The sequence below is a fragment of the Oncorhynchus nerka genome, linkage group LG2 (genome assembly GCF_034236695.1).
Source record: "Oncorhynchus nerka isolate Pitt River linkage group LG2, Oner_Uvic_2.0, whole genome shotgun sequence".
Classification (NCBI taxonomy): domain Eukaryota; kingdom Metazoa; phylum Chordata; class Actinopteri; order Salmoniformes; family Salmonidae; genus Oncorhynchus; species Oncorhynchus nerka.
Genome location: NC_088397.1, coordinates 46,750,746 through 46,773,697, shown reverse-complemented (window position 1 = coordinate 46,773,697; position 22,952 = coordinate 46,750,746). Strand labels below are relative to the sequence as shown.

At 46.1% G+C, this 22,952-nt stretch overlaps 1 protein-coding gene across 1 annotated transcript in view; it reads right to left on the bottom strand.

Annotated features, from left to right (window-relative positions):
* Positions 1-875: 875 nt before the first annotated feature.
* The window catches only part of LOC115136153 (guanine nucleotide-binding protein G(i) subunit alpha-2), a 167,117-nt gene continuing 145,040 nt past the window's right edge, over positions 876-22,952 (bottom strand). The window contains exons 5-9 of the mRNA XM_029671664.2: positions 15,092-15,220; positions 6,693-6,822; positions 3,784-3,937; positions 3,151-3,380; positions 876-1,524 (exon numbers count right to left, since the gene is read on the bottom strand). Coding sequence (XP_029527524.1) covers positions 3,190-3,380; positions 3,784-3,937; positions 6,693-6,822; positions 15,092-15,220 — 604 coding nt within the window. The 3' untranslated portion in view covers positions 876-1,524; positions 3,151-3,189. The remainder of the gene's footprint in view (positions 1,525-3,150; positions 3,381-3,783; positions 3,938-6,692; positions 6,823-15,091; positions 15,221-22,952) is intronic.

The window sequence follows — 22,952 nt, the reverse complement described above, 5'->3', positions numbered from 1 at the left end:
TCTGGAACCACCGAACGGCTCAAAGCTTGAACACTCAAACTACCCCCATCCTATTTTACTCCCTGATTTACCTGAGCGCCTGGTACCCTGGGCTGTTGGGAGTCCATTGTTGTCCCAATGCCTACACCATTCGCTGCATTCTTTACTTAATGGCAGTTTTACAGCGCAAATGCTGGAGCTGGACTGTTACATTGTCCCCAATCAATTTATTGGAATGAGCAAGACTGCACATCAGGGTCTGTATAGGCTTAGGCAGATCATGTCCATAGCTCTACATTTGAATGTACAAAAGCCCCTCCTCATCACCCTCCATGGTCTGTTCCTCATGTTTATGAATACTCCATGTAATTGGGGGATGAAGCATTGTTGGCACTGTTGATACATTCTCATTTACATGTGTGTGCATTAGGATGGATGTGCAATGTTTACCTTATGGGGATGTTCTACATACCTTTAAGCCCCTAATTAAATGTGATTAGCATTGCCATGCCATGTTCAAAAGGGCATTCTTACAGTGGAATCTGTGGATAGGTCCAATTATTCTAGAGACACACCAGGAGAATGGTAATTGAGGTGATCCAAACTTTATTTAAATGAAACAACAGTAGGGCTTTCAAAGCATTTGAAATATTTACCAAAACACTATCATTGTTCATTTCTTTCTCATCACTGTGATATATTATGTTTCCTCTTTATACGCCGTGTGAATGGTATGGGAGTAGAAATAGCCCTAATTCACACTATGGAGAAAGCAAGTCTCTAGATGTAACAGGTGTAAACATACATCAAGGCACAAACATACTGAGAAAAGACCTGGGTTGAAAACAAAATATGCCAATGTTAGGAACATACGTATTCAATATTGTTTTTAAAAAAAACTTGAAGGTTTTTAAATCTTCAAATTGAGACTTTTTTCTTTACTCTTTGTAATTGTTTTGGAAGGAATGTTACATTGTGGCGACTAAAGAAGTACAGCTATGATCGTCTACGGACAGTCAAGTGTAATAACGATAATAAGTGATATGATACAGCGTACAACGTTAGTATGTCATGTAAATATTAGCAAAAACGTGTTCCTCTCAACTCATGTTCTCTCTCCATACTTGTTTCCCTTCAACAACAAAAAAGCTTTATGCAATTGAAAGTTTCATAAAATGCCGACATCTGTTAAAGTAAAGGGATAATACTTATAAAACAACAAAGAAAAGAGAGAAAAAAAAATTACATCTGAGATCAAATTCAGACTTGGCAGAAGAAGAAAAAAGAGACCCCTAATCAAATTAAATATCTAACATGCAAAGGAAATAAACAAACGTACACAAGAGGGAGAGGATGGACATGACAGGTGAGAATAAGTGATCATTGGAATAATTCTGCAAGGCTTTTTCTCCCAACTTCTCAGTTTGTTATGTTTTTTCCCCATATTGAAAAGCAGGAGCTTTCAAGGCCGGTACAGTCTGTCTGTGACGGTGGTGTGTCTGTCCACTCTATCCCCCAGGCAGCAGACTCATTGTACAAGCACTCCTGGCGAAGAGAGGCATAAAGAGTAAGCTAGCCCAGACATGGCTGAGCAAATGTGTATTAAATATGAGACGTGTAGTTTGTGTATGTATGTATGGTAATGAGAAAGGGAAACTTTTTTACATGTAAGACATTCAGGGGGTCTATCTATGATGTACTGCTGAGTCAATTTAACCATCAGAAAACAAAATCATACATCATTGTACAGTTAAAGTCGGAAAGTTGCATACACCTTAGCCAAATACATTTAAACTCAGTTTTTCACAATTCCTGACACTTAATCCTAGTAAATATTCCCTGTCTTAGGTCAGTTAGGATCAACACTTCATTTGAAGAATGTGAAATGTCAGAATAATTAGTAGAGAGAATGATTTTTTTCAGCTTTTATTTCTTTCATCACATTCCCAGTGGGTCAGAGGATTACATACACTCAATTAATATTTGGTAGCATTGCCTTTAAATTGTTTAACTTGGGTCAAACGTTTCAGGTAACCTTCCACAAGCTTTCAACAACAAGTTGGGTGCATTTTGGCCCATGACTCCTGACGGAGCTGGTGTAACTGAGTCAGGTTTAAAGGCCTCCTTGCTCGCACACGCTTTTTCAGTTCTCCCCACGCATTTTCTATAGGATTGAGTCCAGGGCTTTGTGATGGCCACTCAAATACCTTGACTTTGATGTCCTTTGAGACATTTTGCCACAACTTTGGAAGTATGCTTGGGGTCATTGTCCATTTGGAAGACCCATTTGCGAACAAGCTTTAACTTGTCTTGAGATGTTGCTTCAATATACCTAGATAATTTTGCCTCCTCGTGATATCATCTATTTTGTGAAATGCAACAGTCCCTCCTGCAGCAAAGCACCCCCACAACATGATGCTGCCACCCCCGGGCTTCACGGTTGGGATGGTGTTCTTCGGCTTGCAATCATCCCCATTTTTTCTCCAAACATAACAATGGTCATTATGGCCAAACAGTTCTATTTTTGTTTCATCAGACCAGAGGACATTTCTCCAAAAAGTATGATCTTTGTCCCCATGTGCAGTTGCAAACCGTAGTCTGGCTTTTTTTTAGGTCTTGGATGATTTCTTTTGATTTTCCCATGATGTCAAGCAAAGAGGCCTTGAAATACATCCACAGGTACACCTCCAATTGACTCAAATTATGTCAATTAGCCAATCATAAGCTTCTAAAGCCATGACATCATTTTCTGGAATTGTCCAAGCTGTTTAAAGGCACAGTCAACTTACTGTATGTAAACTTCTGAACCACTGGAATTGTGATACAGTGAATTATAATGTTCTCAGTTATGACTCGGGCCCTGTGTTTTGTGCAGTCATGTGACATGCCTGGATTGTAAACTTTATTTAAAGATTTTTCAGCCAACAGTCCAGCACCATCCTTAGAATATTTTGTTCGCTTTTGGTGTGATGCTAATGTACGGATAAGGCTTAAAATACAGGATAAGATATTTGCTATGACACATGATTGCGCAAAACACAGGGCCCTGGTCATCACCATACTGATGATTTAGTCCTTTCTAACATGGTCATCTCGTCCCCAAAAGAGATAATGGGCTATATCATCAGCATTGGATTTGATGTTTGGTTTTCCCCTAATCTTTGTCCTCACCTTAGCTCCTCCTCTGGCCTGCCTCCCCTGGCCCCGCCTCTAGAAGAGACCACAGTCCTTCAGGTTGTTCTTGATGATGACGTCGGTGACGGCGTCAAAGACAAACTGGACGTTCTTGGTGTCGGTGGCGCAGGTGAAGTGGGTGTAGATCTCCTTCGTGTCCTTCTTCTTGTTCAGGTCCTCAAACTTAGTCTGGATGTAACTCGCTGCCTCGTCGTATTTGTTGGCTCCTGAGTAGTGAACATAGTCAACATAAATTAAGCATTATAGCATGTGATGAGATGACAGACATTACTGATTGATTCCAAGATAAAAAACACTATTGATGAATTATAACTTGACATCTCCTGGAAATCATCACTGGCGTGCTCAATATCCCCCAATATTCTGCTAGAGCTACTACTGCTGCTGAAATCGCCACAGCCTCAACAATCACAACTATATGATTTCTCTGTCAGAGCGCAGTGCAATCCACTGTATGTCGCAGTGCTACAGACCCACTGGGCACACACTGGTTGAATAAACATTGTTTCCACATCATTTCAATGAAATGACGTTGAACCAACGTGGAATAGACATTGAATTGATGTCTGTGCCCAGTGGGGGGGGGCACACATTGGTAGGATTCTCTACCTGTGTACTCGGGGTAGCAGATAGCCAGGGGGCTGCCTGTAATCTTCTCCTCAAACAGATCCTTCTTGTTGAGGAAGAGGATGATGGAGGTCTCTGTGAACCACTTGTTGTTGCAGATGGAGTCAAACAGCTTCATGCTCTCATGCATCCGGTTCTGGTAGACAGACAGACAAATACTGGGTCCCATCGCATCCAAGGATAAAACATACAATCTGCCACCAGGGGGCAGTAACTCCTCACATTTCAAATCTAGCTGTATAGGGTAGTGGTACAGTATGTATTTTGTGAATGTGTCTATGCTTTCTCCCCTCTCACTGCAGTAGTAGCGATGGAGAAGCTGAGAGTGTGTCTTTGTGTTGGGGATAATGGTTATAGGAAGTATATTGTTCAAGCAGACTGTTACAAATGGATTAATATGCCATAGAAAAAAGGACTGATAAGAAGTAAAAACAGGTGAACGTCTCCATAACATCCATAGATATACAGCAATGGTCTATTTGGTCTTAATAATTAGTGAGATATAACTGCTTGACAAGACGATTGAATTAACGTAAGATGCTACACTCTCTAACAAAATGCAGTGTCTGTGAAGTAGGATGGCTCCTCCCATCTTATTTTTCCCGGACTTAAATAAGTGGTGTATTGATTGGGTGCTTCACACCACAGTGAGGGAAACAAATGGCTCATTGCACAGCAGTTTGATGATATCTCAGCAGCTTCAACTGCTCTTCAGGTTATTAAGTCCTCAGCCCAAACTTACTCTAAATATTGTGTGAGCGGTATATCAGTGTGGTGTCAGGACAACAACCTCTCCCCCAACGTCAGTAAGACAACGGAGCTGATCATGGATTACAGGAAATGGAGGGGTGAGCACTCCCCCCATTCACATCGACAGGGCTGAAATGGAGTTTCAAGTTTCTCAGAGTCCACATCACTAAAGACCTATCAGGATCCAAACACACCAACACAGTCGTGAAGAGGGCACAACAATGCCTCTTCCCACTCAGGAACTTGAAAAGACTTGTCATGGGCCCTCAGATCCTCAAAACGTTCTACAGCTGCACCATCGAGAGCATCTTGACTGGCTGCATCACCGCCTTGGTATGCCAACTGCTTTGACCGCAAGGTGCTACAGAGGGTAGTGCATATGGCCCACTACATCACTGGGGTTGAGCTGCCATCCAGGACTTCTATACCAGGTGGTAAAAGAGGAAGACCCAGATAATTGTCAAAGACTCCAGCCACCTAAGCAACAGACTGTTCTCTCTGCTACCGCACGACAAGCGGTACCAATTTGCCAAGTCTGGAAATAACAGGACCCTGAACAGCTTCTACCCCAAGCCTATGCAAGACTTCTAAGTAGATAATCAAATAGATACCCAGACCACCTGAATTTACCCTTTTTTTGCACTAACTCTCTTACATGCAATCTCCATAGACAAACATTGTCAGTAGAAAGGCCTTGAAGAGCTCAGTGACAGTCAACGTGGCATCGTTGTAGGATACCATCTTTCCAACAAGTCAGTTTGTCAAAATTCTGCCCTGCTAGAGCTGCCACGGTCAAGTGCTCAGCCGCGAACGGCTCAGCCGCGAAGTGGTAGGCCACACAATCTCACAGAATGGGACCGCCAAGTGTTGAAGCGCGTAGCACACAAATATCAGCTGTCCTCGGATGCAACATTCACTATCAAGTTCGAAACTGCCTCTGGAAGTAATGTCAGCACAAGATCTGTTCTTCGGGAGCTTCGTGAAATGCGTTTCCATGGCCGAGCAGCCGCACACAAGCCTAAGATCACCATTCACAATGCCAAGCGTTGGCTAGAGTGGTGTAAAGCTCGCCACCATTGGACTCTGGAGCAGTGGAAACACGTTCTCTGGAGTGATGAATCACACTTCACCATCTGGCAGTCCAATGGACTAATCTAGATTTTATGGATGCCAGGAGAACACTACCTGCCCGAATGCATAGTGACAGCTGTAAAATTTGGTGTAGGAGGAATAATGGTCTGGGGCTGTTTTTCATGGTTCAGGCTAGGCCCTTTAGTTCCAGTGAAGGGAAATCGAAACGCTACATTCAGCATACAATGACATTCTAGACGATGCTGTGCTTCCAACTTTGTGACAACAGTTTGGGGAAGGCCCTTTCCTGTTTCAGCATGACAATGCACAAAGTGAGGTCCATACAGAATGGTTTGTTGAGATCGGTGTGGGAGAACTTGACTGGCCTGACCTCAACCCCATCGGAATCCTTTGGGATAAATTTGAACACCGACTGCGAGCCAAGCCAAATCGCCCAACATCAGTGCCCGACCTCACTAATGCTCTTGTGGCTGAATGGAAGCAGGTCGCCGTAGCAATGTTCCAACATCAAGTGGAAAGCCTTCCCAGAAGAATGGAGACTGTTATAGTAGCAAAAGGGGGACCAATTCCATGTTAATGCCCATAATTTTGGAATGAGATGTTCAACGAGCAGGTGTCCACATACTTTTGGTTATGTAGTGTATGCAGTATATATATATATATATAATCTTATCTTTAACTCTGCATTGTTGAAAATGAACCCGTAAGTTAACATTTCACTGTTAATCTACACCTGTTGTCTATGAAGGGTGTGACAAATAATATTTGATTTGATTATCAATTACATTTACACCCCTATAAAATAAATGAATGACCCCATTTACATCCATACCCTTATAAAATAACTAATCTAATCTATCTAATCAAATAGCCTACTCCAGTGCACATACAGTATATTATGTAGACATATGCTTTATAATATGTACAGTATATGGATGTTCTGTGTAACCCACATCATAATGACATGATGACCAGTAACGTGTGACCAGTTGAAAATGTGTGGATCATAGAAATATAGTAGGATAGGATAGGTGACTCTTCCTCCTCACCATCTCCTCATCCTCAGCCAGCACCAGGTCATAAGCACTCAGCGCAACACAGAAGATAATGGATGTGACTCCTTCAAAACAATGGATCCACTTCTTCCTCTCTGAGCGCTGGCCGCCCACGTCAAACATCCTGCAGGAGAGAGAGGGAGAGAGAGAGAGAGAGAGAGAGAGAGAGAAGGATGGGGGGAAAGGGGGGAGAGTAAGAGAGAGAAAGAAAGATGGAGAGAGAAAGAGAGAGATGAAGGTTGTAAACACCAAAATAGGTAGCTTGAAAAAAAGAAAAGGGGAGGGATGTTGATAGAGGAGAGAAGAAAAAGGGATTGGGAATAGGGGGGGGGGGGGGGAGTGAGGGAGACATTCCGTCCCAGGCCATGCATTAACATTTCATGAGATTGTTCTCAGAACAAAGGCGGCTCGGGAGAGAGACAGAGAGAGATCCATTAGAGATGCTGGGCTGTGATAAAAGACCGCAGGGCCAACACAGGAAGCCCTCAGGGGCCATATGTATCAAGCATCTCCTCACAATTGGAGTTGTGATCTAGAATCAGCCCCCCGCCCCTGTCCATATAATTACATTCATCGTAATTTAAAAGGCACAGAGGCAAACGCTTGAATTTGACTCGGAGTGGTCAGACGCTTGACACCTAAACACTGTAGACACATTACACTGTAACAGAGGCTCTACCAGGTGAACACGCCACACAGCGTGAATACACTGGTTATCAGGGGATGCTGAGGTTATACACCTGCTCGAGCTGTTCTTCCCGCTAACAACACAGCCTCTCTATCACACATTAATGACAGAGGGCTTCAACCTGCACACATGGGTTTTTGCAAGCTTAGCCACACAAGATGAAGATGATCCAGTTTAGAACTAAGTGACAGGTTCGACTGTCCCGTGGCTCTGTCAACAACCAAAATGTGAATGACTTGGCATGGAATAATCTGTACCCCTGTAATATTATCATCCACAGTCCTTGACGATGAGCTTGACATTTCCACCGTGAACAAGTGTTCATGTCCCATGTACTGGTCCACAAAGATCAGTGTGTATATAGAGGGACTGAGTCCAGTATGCTTCATTAGTTTGAGGTAGTACTGTAAATGCTGCTGCTGTTGCTGTTCTGACTCTCTGGGGCATGGGCACAGGGAGAGAGTGGAGAGGTTGGAGAGAATGACATCACTCAACAGGGTCACGGGAATGGGGAGAGAACCACGGCTGCTGAGACTGCTGAGAGGCATGGTGGTAGAGCAGAGAGTGGAGCTGAGGAATCTGGCAGCCAAAGTGACAGCCAAGTAGAGGAGCTGAAGAAAGAGGTAATGGATCAGAGTGAAGTGTGTGTCACTAAGAGTGAACTGCACTTCTACAAGAACAAAGTAGAGGAACTGAAGAGCAAAGACGCAGCCCAAACAGCAGAACTATTCACCATGGGCCCGATTCAGACTTAGGAAACGTACGCCTTTCTTTTGCACAACTTTCCTATGCACTTCTCAGTAGTTGGTATTCAGACGTGGTTCCCTTGCGCGCACTGAATATATTTAATTCAACAGCTGCTCTCTATATCCCCCCACAATCGCATAAAAGAAACACACAGACCGGACAAGAGCCTTTTTATTTCTCTATTTGGTTAGGTCAGGGTGTGATTTGGGTGGGCATTCTAGTTTTCTATTTCTTTGTTTGCTGGGTATGGTTCCCAATCAGAGGCAGCTGTCTATCGTTATCTCTGATTGGGAATCATACAGGCAGCCTGTTTTTTTCACGTCCTGACCTTAGTTCCTTTGTTTTGTCTTTTGTTTTAGTATGGTCAGGGCGTGAGTTGGGTGGGTTGTCTATGTTAGTTTGTCTATGATTTTCTATTTCTCTGTTTGGCCTGGTATGGTTCTTAATCAGAGGCAGCTGTCAATCGTTGTCCCTGATTGAGAACCATATTTAGGTAGCCTGTTTTCCATTGTGTTTTGTGGGTGGTTGTTTCCTGTTTAGTGTTTTTGTTTCACCTTTCAGGACTGTTTGTTTGTCGTGTTTGTTGTTTTGTCTAGTGTTGCATATTTCATTAAATAATATGAACACTTACCACGCTGCACCTTGGTCCTCCTCTCCTTCCCCAGATGACAAGCGATTTTCTAGGTTAGCTAGCCAGCTATTGTCGTTCTCCTAACGCAACGTAACGTAACCAACACTGCTAGCTAGCCAGCTTGCCCCCGAAAAGCAGCATTGTAGAAACTTCACACTCAACGGAACGACTTGATTAGGGTAGTGTCAACAACGCAGCTAGCCTACCTCAGCAGTACTGTATCATTTTAATCATTTTAGTCAATTAGATTCTTGCTACGTAAGCTTAACTTTCTGAACATTCGAGACGTGTAGTCCACTTGTCATTCCAATCTCCTCTGCATTAGCGTAGCCTCTTCTCTAGCCTGTCAACTATGTGTCTGTCTATCCCTGTTCTCTCCTCTCTGCACAGACCATACAAACGCTCCACACCGCATGGCCGCGGCCACCCTAATCTGGTGGTCCCAGCGCGCACGACCCACGTGGAGTTCCAGGTCTCCGGTAGCCTCTGGAACTGCCGATCTGCGGCCAACAAGGCAGAGTTCATCTCAGCCTATGCCTCCCTCCAGTCCCTCGACTTCTTGGCTCTGACGGAAACATGGATCACCACAGACAACACCGCTACTTCTACTGCTCTCTCTTCGTCCGCCCACGTGCTCTCGCACACCCCGAGAGCTTCTGGTCAGCGAGGTGGTGGCACCGGGATCCTCATCTCTCCCAAGTGGTCATTCTCTCTTTCTCCCCTTACCCATCTGTCTATCGCCTCCTTTGAATTCCATGCTGTCACAGTTACCAGCCCTTTCAAGCTTAACATCCTTATCATTTATCGCCCTCCAGGTTCCCTCGGAGAGTTCATCAATGAGCTTGATGCCTTGATAAGCTCCTTTCCTGAGGACGGCTCACCTCTCACAGTTCTGGGCGACTTTAACCTCCCCACGTCTACCTTTGACTCATTCCTCTCTGCCTCCTTCTTTCCACTCCTCTCCTCTTTTGACCTCACCCTCTCACCTTCCCCCTACTCACAAGGCAGGCAATACGCTCGACCTCATCTTTACTAGATGCTGTTCCTCCACTAACCTCATTGCAACTCCTCCAAGTCTCCGACCACTACCTTGTATCCTTTTCCCTCTCGCTCTCATCCAACACTTCCCACACTGCCCCTACTCGGATGGTATCGCGCCGTCCCAACCTTCGCTCTCTCTCCCCCGCTACTCTCTCCTCTTCCATCCTATCATCTCTTCCCTCTGCTCAAACCTTCTCCAACCTATCTCCTGATTCTGCCTCCTCAACCCTCCTCTCCTCCCTTTCTGCATCCTTTGACTCTCTATGTCCCCTATCCTCCAGGCCGGCTCGGTCCTCCCCTCCCGCTCCGTGGCTCGACGACTCATTGCGAGCTCACAGAACAGGGCTCCGGGCAGCCGAGCGGAAATGGAGGAAAACTCCGCCTCCCTGCGGACCTGGCATCCTTTCACTCCCTCCTCTCTACATTTTCCTCCTCTGTCTCTGCTGCTAAAGCCACTTTCTACCACTCTAAATTCCAAGCATCTGCCTCTAACCCTAGGAAGCTCTTTGCCACCTTCTCCTCCCTCTTGAATCCTCCCCCCTCCCCTCTCTGCAGATGACTTCGTCAACCATTTTGAAAAGAAGGTCGACGACATCCGATCCTCGTTTGCTAAGTCAAACGACACCGCTGGTTCTGCTCACACTGCCCTACCCTGTGCTCTGACCTCTTTCTCCCCTCTCTCTCTCCAGATGACATGACATCTCGCGTCTTGTGACGGCCGGCCGCCCAACAACCTGCCCGCTTGACCCTATCCCCTCCTCTCTTCTCCAGACCATCTCCGGTGACCTTCTCCCTTACCTCACCTCGCTCATCAACTCATCCCTGACCGCTGGCTACGTCCCTCCCGTCTTCAAGAGAGCGAGAGTTGCACCCCTTCTGAAAAAACCTACACTCGATCCCTCCGATGTCAACAACTACAGACCAGTATCCCTTCTTTCTTTTCTCTCCAAAACTCTTGAACGTGCCGTCCTTGGCCAGCTCTCCCGCTATCTCTCTCAGAATGACCTTCTTGATCCAAATCAGTCAGGTTTCAAGACTAGTCATTCAACTGAGACTGCTCTTCTCTGTATCACGGAGGCGCTCCGCACTGCTAAAGCTGACTCTCTCTCCTCTGCTCTCATCCTTCTAGACCTATCGGCTGCCTTCGATACTGTGAACCATCAGATCCTCCTCTCCACCCTCTCCGAGTTGGGCATCTCCGGCGCGGCCCACGCTTGGATTGCGTCCTACCTGACAGGTCGCTCCTACCAGGTGGCGTGGCGAGAATCCGTCTCCTCACCACGTGCTCTCACCACTGGTGTCCCCCAGGGCTCTGTTCTAGGCCCTCTCCTATTCTCGCTATACACCAAGTCACTTGGCTCTGTCATAACCTCACATGGTCTCTCCTATCATTGCTATGCAGACGACACACAATTAATCTTCTCCTTTCCCCCTTCTGACGACCAGGTGGCGAATCGCATCTCTGCATGTCTGGCAGACATATCAGTGTGGATGACGGATCATCACCTCAAGCTGAACCTCGGCAAGACGGAGCTGCTCTTCCTCCCGGGAAGGACTGCCCGTTCCATGATCTCGCCATCACGGTTGACAACTCCATTGTGTCCTCGTCCCAGAGCGCTAAGAACCTTGGCGTGATCCTGGACAACACCCTGTCGTTCTCAAATAACATCAAGGCGGTGGCCCGTTCCTGTAGGTTCATGCTCTACAACATCCGCAGAGTACGACCCTGCCTCACACAGGAAGCGGCGCAGGTCCTAATCCAGGCACTTGTCATCTCCCGTCTGGATTACTGCAACTCGCTGTTGGCTGGGCTCCCTGCCTGTGCCATTAAACCCTACAACTCATCCAGAACGCCGCAGCCCGTCTGGTGTTCAACCTTCCCAAGTTCTCTCACGTCACCCCGCTCCTCCGCTCTCTCCACTGGCTTCCAGTTGAAGCTCGCATCCGCTACAAGACCATGGTGCTTGCCTACGGAGCTGTGAGGGGAACGGCACCTCAGTACCTCCAGGCTCTGATCAGGCCCTACACCCAAACAAGGGCACTGCGTTCATCCACCTCTGGCCTGCTCGCCTCCCTACCACTGAGGAAGTACAGTTCCCGCTCAGCCCAGTCAAAACTGTTCGCTGCTCTGGCCCCCAATGGTGGAACAAACTCCCTCACGACGCCAGGACAGCGGAGTCAATCACCACTTCCGGAGACACCTGAAACCCCACCTCTTTAAGAATCTAGGATAGGATAAAGTAATCCTTCTCACCCCCCTGACCTAGATGCAATTGAGTGGCTGTTCCACTGGATGTCATAAGGTGAAAGCAAATGACTTAAATGTAAATGTAAATGTAAATGTAAAATGTTACAGTTTTCCACCCTAGTTTGTGGGATGTTGTTTTTGCACAGTAGCTGTATAGCCATGCAGAACTTAACGTTTTTTTTTTCTCTTCTCCTTTGGTTGTTTTTTGGTGCTCATTCTAATAAAGTACGACGAACACTTTCCACGCTGCGCTTTGGTCTCATTCCGACGATGGATGTAAGAACAACTTAACTATGTAGAATATTGTCCTGTTGGAAACTACAACTCTTATCTCTACAGAAGCTGTGCAATGTGCACATTAAGCTCACATAACAAAATGTATTTCAAATAATTACACCGACTTGGTCAATTAACTGTTTAAAAACAGCAATGTGCACATTAAGCAATTAGAATGATCACATGGATATTATATTATATTTATAACAAAATGTATTTCAAATAATTACACCGACTTGGTCAATTAACTGTTTAAAAAACAGAACATTACAGGATTTCGCTGTCAGTGCGCATGGATTTAGATAAATTTACAGAAGAAATGAACAACTCCCTGATCAAATTCGTAGGTCACCCAGTGGGTGTGTTTTCTGGGGTTGAATTAAAGGCATTCAGTGTGCACAAGGGAGCCACAAACCTTGTTACTCATCTCCATAAGGTAAGTCTGAATACTAACTACTGAGAAGTGTGTAGAAAGGTGTGCATAGGAAAGGCATACATTTCATAAGTCTGAATCAGGCCCACGGTGAATAGATCTGTTGTTTTGGGCTGCATCCTTGCTCTCCAGTTCTTCTACTTTGTTCTTGTAGAAGTGCAGTCCAGTGTTGAAGCTCAGCTCCATTCTCTGATCCATCACCTCTTTCTCCAGCTCCTCTACTTGGCTCTCACCGGCTGTCACTTTGGCTGCCATGTTCATGTAACGACCCAAGCTGATACGTCGGAAGGCATGGGGTTCTCTGAGCTTAAATTGTTTCTGTATATGGAATCAGAGATACCGACACAAAACAAACAGACATAGCTAGTGAAAAAAAGTATTCTTTCTTCTTTCATTTTCTCTCTAATGTACCACATCTCTTTTTATTTTTTTTTTTTTCTTCTTTTTTTTCTTCTTTTTTCTCCAATGGTGGAACAAACTCCCTCACGACGCCAGGACAGCGGAGTCAATCACCACCTTCCAGAGACACCTGAAACCCCACCTCTTTCAGGAATACCTAGGATAGGATAAAGTAATCCTTCTCACCCCCTCCCCCCTTAAAAGATTTAGATGCACTATTGTAAAGTGGCTGTTCCACTGGATGTCTTAAGGTGAACGCACCAATTTGTAAGTCGCTCTGGATAAGAGCGTCTGCTAAATGACTTAAATGTAATGTAAATGTCTTTTCCTTTTCTGTTGCCGTTGTCATTTTTATGCCATTCATTCTGTTGGTATTTTCCTGGAGATTAGTTGCCATAGCTACAGTCGACGGGATGGAGATAAAAAGAAGTGTCTTTTTTTCTCTTATCGATTGTCCCCATGTATTATTCATCCCTGACATCGTGTCTGTGACAGAAGGCAAATGTCAGCCAGCCCAGTGCTCTGAGTTTAGCTGGAACCATGTCACTGTGGACTCATGTCAGACCTCTTACACAGACAGACAGGAATGGCCTAATTATCACCATGTTTCTCATCGTCTATCTGGCTGTTTGAAGCACATGTGAACCATGCCACTGAAACTTGAATGGATCTGCCACTGTATCAGGTGTGGTGATGTTATTAGTTGACGCTACAGTTGTCAGCAACACAGTGACAACCAAACTGTAACAAGTCTGATGGAAGTATGAGATGTCTTAAAGAGATGTGCCTGGGTTACTGTCATCTCTGAACCTTGACACCACGACGTGCACCTCATACTAGACCAACTAGCAGCTCTCTCTATGTTCATGTACCAGTGCTTTCCAGTAGCATCTCTGCTATCAACATTGTGTAAATTACAGACAAGTCCAGATTTTACTCTGAAATCAAATTAATGGTGATACAAATAGAGCTTTGATAAAAAAAAGTGTTGCGTCCCCCTCAGGCTGTTCAGAGCCAGGAAGGCAGAGGGGGTCTCACAACACTTCCTGGTCAGCCAGAGGTCACACACTCATTCAGTTGCAACACAAACATGTAGGACACACACAACCACATACACTTCGGACATAAAAAAGCAACGTTTGGAATGTGTTCTACCCTCTTTTGGCTTCAAGTCTCGAGTGACTCGTGTTACGGAGAGACATTTTAAAATGTTGTGATTGGCAGAACTACACATGATAAGGAAGCAGCACACATCTAAAGAAGGTTAAAGATAAGGGGGGGGGGGGGCAGAAAGATAGACCAGGGGCTGGTATGTTTATATTTGTGCAATGAATACATTTTCACATTAATGTAATAATGTAATGCTATAGTCCTCCCGAGTGGCACAGCGGTCTAAGACACTGCATCGCAGAGCTTGTGGTGTATCTACAAACCCGGGTTCGATCCCGGGCTGTGTCGCAGCCGGCTGCGCCTCGGAGACCCCATGAGGCAGCACACAATTGGCCCAGAATCGTGTGAGTTAGGGGAGGGTTTGGCAGGCCGGGATGTCCTTGTCCCATCTCGCTCTAACAACTCCTGTGGCAGGCTGGGCGCCTGCACGCTGACATGGTTGCCAATTGTAAGGTGTTTCCTCTGACACATTGGTGCGGCTGGCTTCTGAGTTAAGCGAGCAGTACGGCTTGGCAGGGTCGTGTTTCGGAGGACGCATGGCTCTTGACCTTCGCCTCTCCCGAGTCCATACGAGAAATGCAGCAATGGGACAAGAATGTAACTGCCAATTGGATATCACGAAATTGGGGAGAAAAAGGGGTGAAGAGTAAAAACATATATATATATTTTAATAACAATGTAATGCTCAGTTTGCCCCAATACACAAAGCCATACAAATAAACACTAGTCAGGTTGCCAAGTTTGTTCTGAGAGCCCTTACTTGAAGTGCAAGTCTTTGAAGGTGAAGTGTGTCTCCACGATGCCAGTGGTCTTGACTCTGGTCCGCAGCACGTCCTGCTGTGTGGGGATGTAGTCTGATTTGGCTATCCTCTCCATTTCATTCAGGTAGCTGCGGCAAACACACACATAATTATGAGGAGGGGAGACACTCACACACACTGGCAAGACAATAACACACACCCACACATCCAAGCAGAGACACCACCCACAGATGTTCTCTGCTGTTCTGTTTTAGCACAACAGTGATTCTGGATTGGTTCTGTTAATCACGCACGGCCACAGAGTCTGTGTGTGCTGTGTTTTTCTACATTTGTTCTAGGCCATAAATAGTCATGTTAGATCACCTCTCTCTCTCACTCCCTCTGCTTTTCGCAAAGGGAACATTTCTATGGCAACGGCACTTTCCCCCCCGCTTCACTTCAATGGGTTTTTACGCATGATATTTTAAGCATTATGGAAAGCAAAATTGGTAGTTTGAGCTGTAATCCACGATGCGTAGAAATCCCAGAGCTGTCGCTGGGAGTTAAGATGAGATCGGCCACTCCACATGCTATTCAGTTGTATGTGAGGTGACATGAGATAAGAAGCTTCACATTCCATGTTGTCATTCAGATCAATATGTGTCAGGGACATCAGGGCTAAAATCAGATCTCTATAATGCAGAGCCATAGATCAGGCACCCCGGATGCGACACATACACCGTGTAGAACATCTCACTCTCTCACTCTTCCTCTCTCGCTCTGCTTCCCTCCCTCCCTGTCTATCTCTCACTCTGTTTCCCTTTGTGATGTGGGAGGGCCGTAGCACTCTGTCTATAATTCTGTTCCGTACTGGACACAGCCTGTCTGCTCTACGGATTGAATCATCAGCCAGGGCCAGAGCTAGCTGGTACCCCAGCCAATAGTCCATGAACACAACACCGACAGGGATACTGACTGACATGCTCAGAACATCAGTAGAATGGATTTGGTTTTCTCCACTGGACCATGTAGGTTTCCGCTATACTCCTTAATCACTGTGATCCTGGCAACGTCTATAGATATACAGTATCCACGCTTTACCAAGATCACATTGATAAAGGGGTATAAACTACTACATGGTATGGTGGAGCAAACCAAATCCATTCAACTAGCATTCCAAGCAGAGCTCTATTCTTTATGATCAGAAAGTAGAGTATTGATCAGAGTATTGACAATATAAACCCTTCTGCTCTGATGTTACAGACAGACAGACAGACGCAGACAGACAGACAGTGACCATATAAAACACACTGTATGTAAAATAACTCATGTACACTGTAGCCTTGTAAAGCAGCAGGGATCCATTCTATAGTGTTCATCCTCATGGCCATAGATTCCTCATTTCCCTAAATCAGTCAATACCTCTGTCAATAGTGGTTTCAGCTATGGGCCTGTGCTCCTGTGCCTTGAGACAATCGTAGATCCTCCAGCTCATTGTCACAAATGAGTTCATTAAGGAAAGGTGTCTGGTTGACTATCAACTTTTGAGGAGAGGAGCTCAATCAATGTATGAAGAAAACCAACAAGGTTCCAACTGATTCTGGATTGGATGGCGCTTCTGTCACCTTCAGAGAAGGTCACATACTAGTTGTTATTTTCTGGTATAACTAATAAGAAATGCACATTATATTATGGTCCTAATACAATATATCATTTTAGGAGGGTTGAGCAATGTGTAAGTTAACTGGTACTGGTATCTCCAGATCTCTTCAGCTAATTAACCAACGAAGTACTGAGGGCTGCACTGAAAATGGCAAATTTTTCAATGCCGTTAAAATGATCAAAAACATAGTCCTTTATTGATCGTAGGTCCATTTTTTACGGATTGGACCCCCTCGCGTGTTTGATACCCCTGGTGTAGGGTATATATTTAACTCAGAGGGTGTCCTTAGTTTTCTGAAATTTCTCCTTTTCGATTTGCCAGGGTCGACTGCAGTCAGTCGTGCCCTTATGGGTCCCATGGGGTACACGTTTGGAAAGGCACCCAGTGAATTTTTACATTCTCTTCCAGAGGTTTTGTATCAGTTATGTACTCTCATCTTCAATTACTAAAGCAGAAAGATCGTTTAATGGTTAACGTATATGTAAAGGATTTTGCTTGATGATGATGCTATTGATTGGGAAAATGACTGGGAGAACATATTTCCCTCAACAAAGAACCACAAACCATCAGTGAATTCATTTTAAGCTCTGTCGTAGGTCGTACTGGACGCCACTTGTAAGATTTCAGGCAAAACGGGATCTAAGCCAAAACTGTGACCTATGTTCCTCCAATACACTTGGCACATACAAACAGATGATATGGGGTTGCCCTGAGGTTTATAGGTTTTGTTAGGAAAGTCGCGTCTATTCTCTCTGACACGATTGATAAAACTGTACCCCTTTGAACCAATTCCTCCTTCACCTAACGACGATTCAGGTATGCAGCTGAATGAGAAACAGTGTAAAGTGAAGTAAAAAAAAAAAACACATTGTTCCAGCGCTGGTTGCCACCTCATCACCTTCATATAAGGAAATGGCTGGCATACTTTCAGGACGTAGTTATGTTGGAGTTATCCCCCGCCCGCACGAATAAAGCTAAACATACTCCTATAGAAATGTAGAAAGTAGTTGCCTCAATTATCTCCTGGTGATGTCATATGGGTAAACAATTTTACTGGGTGTCATGTTTGGGATGGGGTGACTGGGGTTGGGGTGCCGCCAGGGTTATGTTTGGGATGGGTGACTGGGGTTGGGGATGGGGTGCCGCCAGGGGTTGGGGATGGGGTGCCGCCAGGGGTTGGGGATGGGGTGCCGCCAGGGTTGGGGTGCCGCCAGGGTTATGTTTGGGATGGGTGACTGGGGTTGGGGTGCCGCCAGGGTTATGTTTGGGATGGGTGACTGGGGTTTGGGGTTGGGGTGCCGCCAGGGTTATGTTTGGGATGGGTGACTGGGGTTGGGGTGCCGCCAGGGTTGGGGATGGGTGACTGGGGTTGGGGATGGGGTGCCGCCAGGGTTGGGGATGGGGTGCCGCCAGGGTTATGTTTGGGATGGGTGACTGGGGTGCCGCCAGGGTTGGGTGACTGGGGTGCCGCCAGGGTTATGTTTGGGATGGGTGACTGGGGTTGGGGATGGGGTGCCGCCAGGGTTGGGGATGGGGTGCCGCCAGGGATGTTTGGGATGGGTGACTGGGGTTTGGGGTTGGGGTGCCGCCAGGGTTATGTTTGGGATGGGTGACTGGGGTTGGGGTGCCGCCAGGGTTATGTTTGGGATGGGTGACTGGGGTTTGGGGTTGGGGTGCCGCCAGGGTTATGTTTGGGATGGGTGACTGGGGTGCCGCCAGGGTTATGTTTGGGATGGGTGACGCCAGGGTTATGTTTGGGATGGGTGACTGGGTGGGAATGTGGGGTTGTTCAAAAAGGGGGAAATTCTTTTTTGTTCTATTGATTCTATTGTTTTATTGATTGTAATTGCCTTTGTGATCCAATACAAAAAACAATAGAATAATTAATTCACTCTGTGCTCTTGAAGTGAATGATGCATGCTAGGACATTCATCAACCTTGATATATAATCATTAGTGTGAGAGTGTATGGAGAAAACAGCATATGAAAACCAATGTAAAACCTAAGGGAATCTGACTCTCCTTGGAAGTCCTCCTAGAGGTCATCCTTGACCTTAAGGCTGACCCCTGCAGCTTGACCCAGCCCTGCAAGAGAGTCCTAATCCTGGGGCCTGCCAGGATGGAATCTCAGATAACTAATCAACACGTTATCATTCTTATGTTGTCCGGACAGCCAACCAGCAAGACAGAGCCATATGAGAGAGTCAGAGCATCAAAGCTAGGAGGAGGATCATGATTTAGAGAACGTTTCAGAGATTTGTCTGCTGATGCTTCCCCCTGTGGAGTAATGTGACAGGTTTCACACAGCAGCAGATGGGAGAGGAGATGAGAGCAGGAGAGGAAAGGAGAGGAGAGTGAGGAGAGGAAAGGAGAGGAGAGGAACACATTACCACCATACATCAGTATAATGGGAGGCTGGCCAGAGGTATTACACAATCCTGAGTAAACCTGATATGATACACACAAGAAATCGATCAATCCAACTGCCATTGTTATACCATCATGGTAAATACCCAGCCTTCTTCTCTAGGAAGAAATGAATGATCCCTATGTTTCTGCGATGCTATTAAAGAGGAAATTGGCAGACAAAGCTGAGTTGTTAAGCTGTATGCAAAGTAGATGGGTGCTCGTTTTCCAGTTTGAATAAAAAATCAACTAGCAGCAGGAGGGGATAGCGAGATCTAACTGGTGGCAAATGTTGGCCTCCTGGTGTGTGTGCAGATTGCATACTGATTGTAGTAGAGGAAGGGAAGGGATGGAGGGAGGAGTTGATATTGAAAGTCTTTGTCACACCCTGATCGGTTTTACCTGTCTTTGTGCTTGTCTTCACCCCCCTCCAGGTGTCGCCCATCTTCCCCATTATTCCCTGAGCATTTATACCTGTGTTCTCTGTCTGTTGCCAGTTCGTCTTGTCTTGTCATGTCTTACCAGCATGCCTTCCCGTTTTCATGTTTCTCAAGTGTTTGGTCAGAACCGGGAAAACTAGGAAACATTCTGCCTGCCCTGACCCCGAGCCTGCCTGCCGTCCTGTACCTGCCTGATTCTGAACCTCTGCCTGCCCTGACGCCAAGCCTGCCTGCCATCCTGTACCTGCCTGACACTGACCTGATTACAAACCTCTACCTGTCCTCGACCTGCCCTTTTCCCTGTGTTAAAATAAATGATTGAGAACTGCACTTTCCGCCTCCTGTGTCTGCATCTGGGTCATATATTGATAGTACAAACTGGCCATAACTGACCCAGCAGACTCAGACCAGCTCCACAATACTGTCTCCCGGCAAGAAGCCACCATTGGAAGACATGAGGAGTTACTGCAATGTCTTATGGAGGGACTCCATATCCTGGCACAACGCCATGACCATGCGTTCGATACATTGCTGGAGCAATTCTGTGGATTCCCTACAAGGCAGCAAGCCACACCCGTAATCTCAGCAACACCACCACCAGCGGCACTTGTTCCCAGCATACCACAGTGTCCCGAGAACCCCGCCTACCTCCCCCGGCGTGCTACACTGGAGATTCTGGAACCTGCCGGGCCTTTCTCTCCCAGTTCTCCATCATCTTCGAGCTACAGCCTTCGTCGTTCCTTTCGGACCGCTCGAGGACAGGGTACCTCATAACGCTGATGTCCGGGAGGGCACTCGCCTGGGCTACGGGCGGTGTGGGAGCAACAGTCCGCCGTCTGCCTCAGTCTGGAGGAGTTTGTGGCGGAAGTAGGTGTTTGATTCTTCATTGTCCAAGAGAGAGGGTGCTCGTAAATTGCTCCCGTAGTGTGGCAGACTACGCAGTGGATTTTCGTTGGCGACTGACAGTGTCGGCTGACAGGGCCTGGAACACGGAAGCATTTTTCGACATGTTCCTTCACGGATTATCGGAGGTGATCAAAGATGAGTTTGCAGCCCAGGAGCTGCCCATGGACCTCGACTCCCTCATAGCCTTGACCATCTGGATTGATAGGCGGCTATGAGAACGTAGGCGGGAGAGAGAATATGTTCCCTGTCGCCCTCGCTCACCCTCGCTTCTCGCCTCGCTTCAGAGGAATCCCGGAAACACTCAAAGTCATTTACGAGAGAATCCGATGTCACGCCGAGGGTGCTCGACTCGCCTCCTCTAGAGCCCAAGCTACCGGGAAGGGCTCAATTGTCTCCAGATTAACATTTACGCAGACTGAACACCAGGAGCTGTCTGTATTGCGGGACTACAGAACATTATATTTCCACCTGTCCATTAAAAAGACCAGGCTCATCAGTAAGTACGAGTACTCTGGTGAGCCGTACAGGGATTTTCCAATCTCCCATTACTCGCACTCATCTCCATGCCACCCTGTTGTGGGGTGACCGGGCCAAATCACTCCGGGTGCTCATTGACTCTGGGGCCGATGAAAGCTTTATTGACGCTATCGTGGTGTCGGAGCTGGCCATCTCCACTCAACCCCTCTCCATTCCCATGGACGTCAGAGGGCTGGATGGGTGCTCTATTGGCAGAGTCACCCGCACTACGATTCCGATCGACCTACGAGTATCAGGAAATCACACAGTGCATAGAGTTCTTGCTCATAGATACTCCCCACGTACCCGTGGTTTTGGGATATTTATGGTTCCAGAAGAACAATCCCCGATTTACTTGGCTACTGGTTCTATCGTGGGTTGGAGCCCGTTCTGCCATGCTCATTGTCTTAAGTTGGTCCAGCCTGCCCCGGGATATCTACCTGTAGGCTTGAGAGAAGCCTCGGATCTCTCTGCCATTCCTGCGGAATATCTGGACCTCCGGGAAGTCTTCAACAAGGCCCACGCTACGTCTCTGCGCCATTGTCCTTATCCCGGGTGGCTTTACTCCCTGTCGGGTCCAGAGACCAAGACTATGGAGTACATTGAGAACTCTCTCACTGCAGGGAGAATTCATCCATTGGCCTCTGCCGCCGGCGCAGGGTTCTTCTTTGAGTGGAAAACAGCCTTTAACATGGCTAGTGGATACTATGAGTACTTAGTTATGCCATTCGGACTGACCAACACTCCCGCAGTGTTCCAGGCCCTGGTTGGTCAACGATGTGCTCTGGGACATACTAGACCTCCTTGTCTTTCCTGTTCAGCTCAAGAACACGTCCTCCACGTCCGACAAGTCCTTCAGAGTCTCCTGGAGAACCAGCTTTTCGTTAACTTCTTTTTCGTCAACCCCAGCTGAATTGCAGAGCGCCAAATTCAAATTAAATCACAAAAAATATTTAATATTCAAGAAATCACAAGTGCAATATAGCAAAACACAGTTTAGCTTGTTGTTAATCCACCTGTCATGTCAGATTTCAATAAAGCTTTTCGGCGAAAGCATACCAAGCGTTTATGTAGGCACATCTCTCTCAGTTGGAAAAATATTACAAACAGCTAGCAGTAAAGTAGATTGGTCACGGAAGTCAGAAAAGCAATGAATTAAATCACTTACCTTTGATGATCTTCGGATGTTTGCACTCACGAGACTCCCAGTTACACAATAAATGTTCCTTTTGTTCCATAAAGATTATTTTTATATCTAAAATACCTCCATTTGGTTAGCGCGTTATGTTCAGAAATCAACAGGCTCAAGCGGTCACGACATCGCAGACTAAAATTCCAAATAGTATCCATAATGTTCGTAGAAACAGGTCAAATGTTTTTTATAATCAATCCTCAGGTTGTCTTTACAATATATAATCAATAATATATCAACCGGGAATGTAGCTTCTTCAGAGAGAGAGAGAAAATGGATGCTCCAAGCTATTGTGCATACAAAACGCTGCTGTCACCCAGCCATACAATGATGCGGTGTGATCTTTCTCGCTCAATTTTCCAAATAAAAGCCTGAAACTATGTCTAAAGACTGTTCACACCTTGAGGAAGCCATAGGAAAAGGAATCCGGTTGATATTCCTTTAAATGGAGGCAAGGCATTCAATGGAACAGAGAGCTTTCAGGAAAAACAGCACTTCCTTGTTGGATTTTCCTCAGGTTTTCACCTGCAATATCAGTACTGCTATACTCACAGACAATATTTTGACCGTTTTGGAAACTGTAGAGTGTTTTCTATCCAAATCTGACAATTATATGCATATTCTAGTTTCTGGGCCTGAGAAATAGGCAGTTTCAATTGGGTATGTTTATCAGCCAAACACGAAAATACTACACTCAAGAGGTTAAAGCGAAGAAGTGTGAATTCCATCGCTCCATCATCTCCTTCCTAGGATACGTCC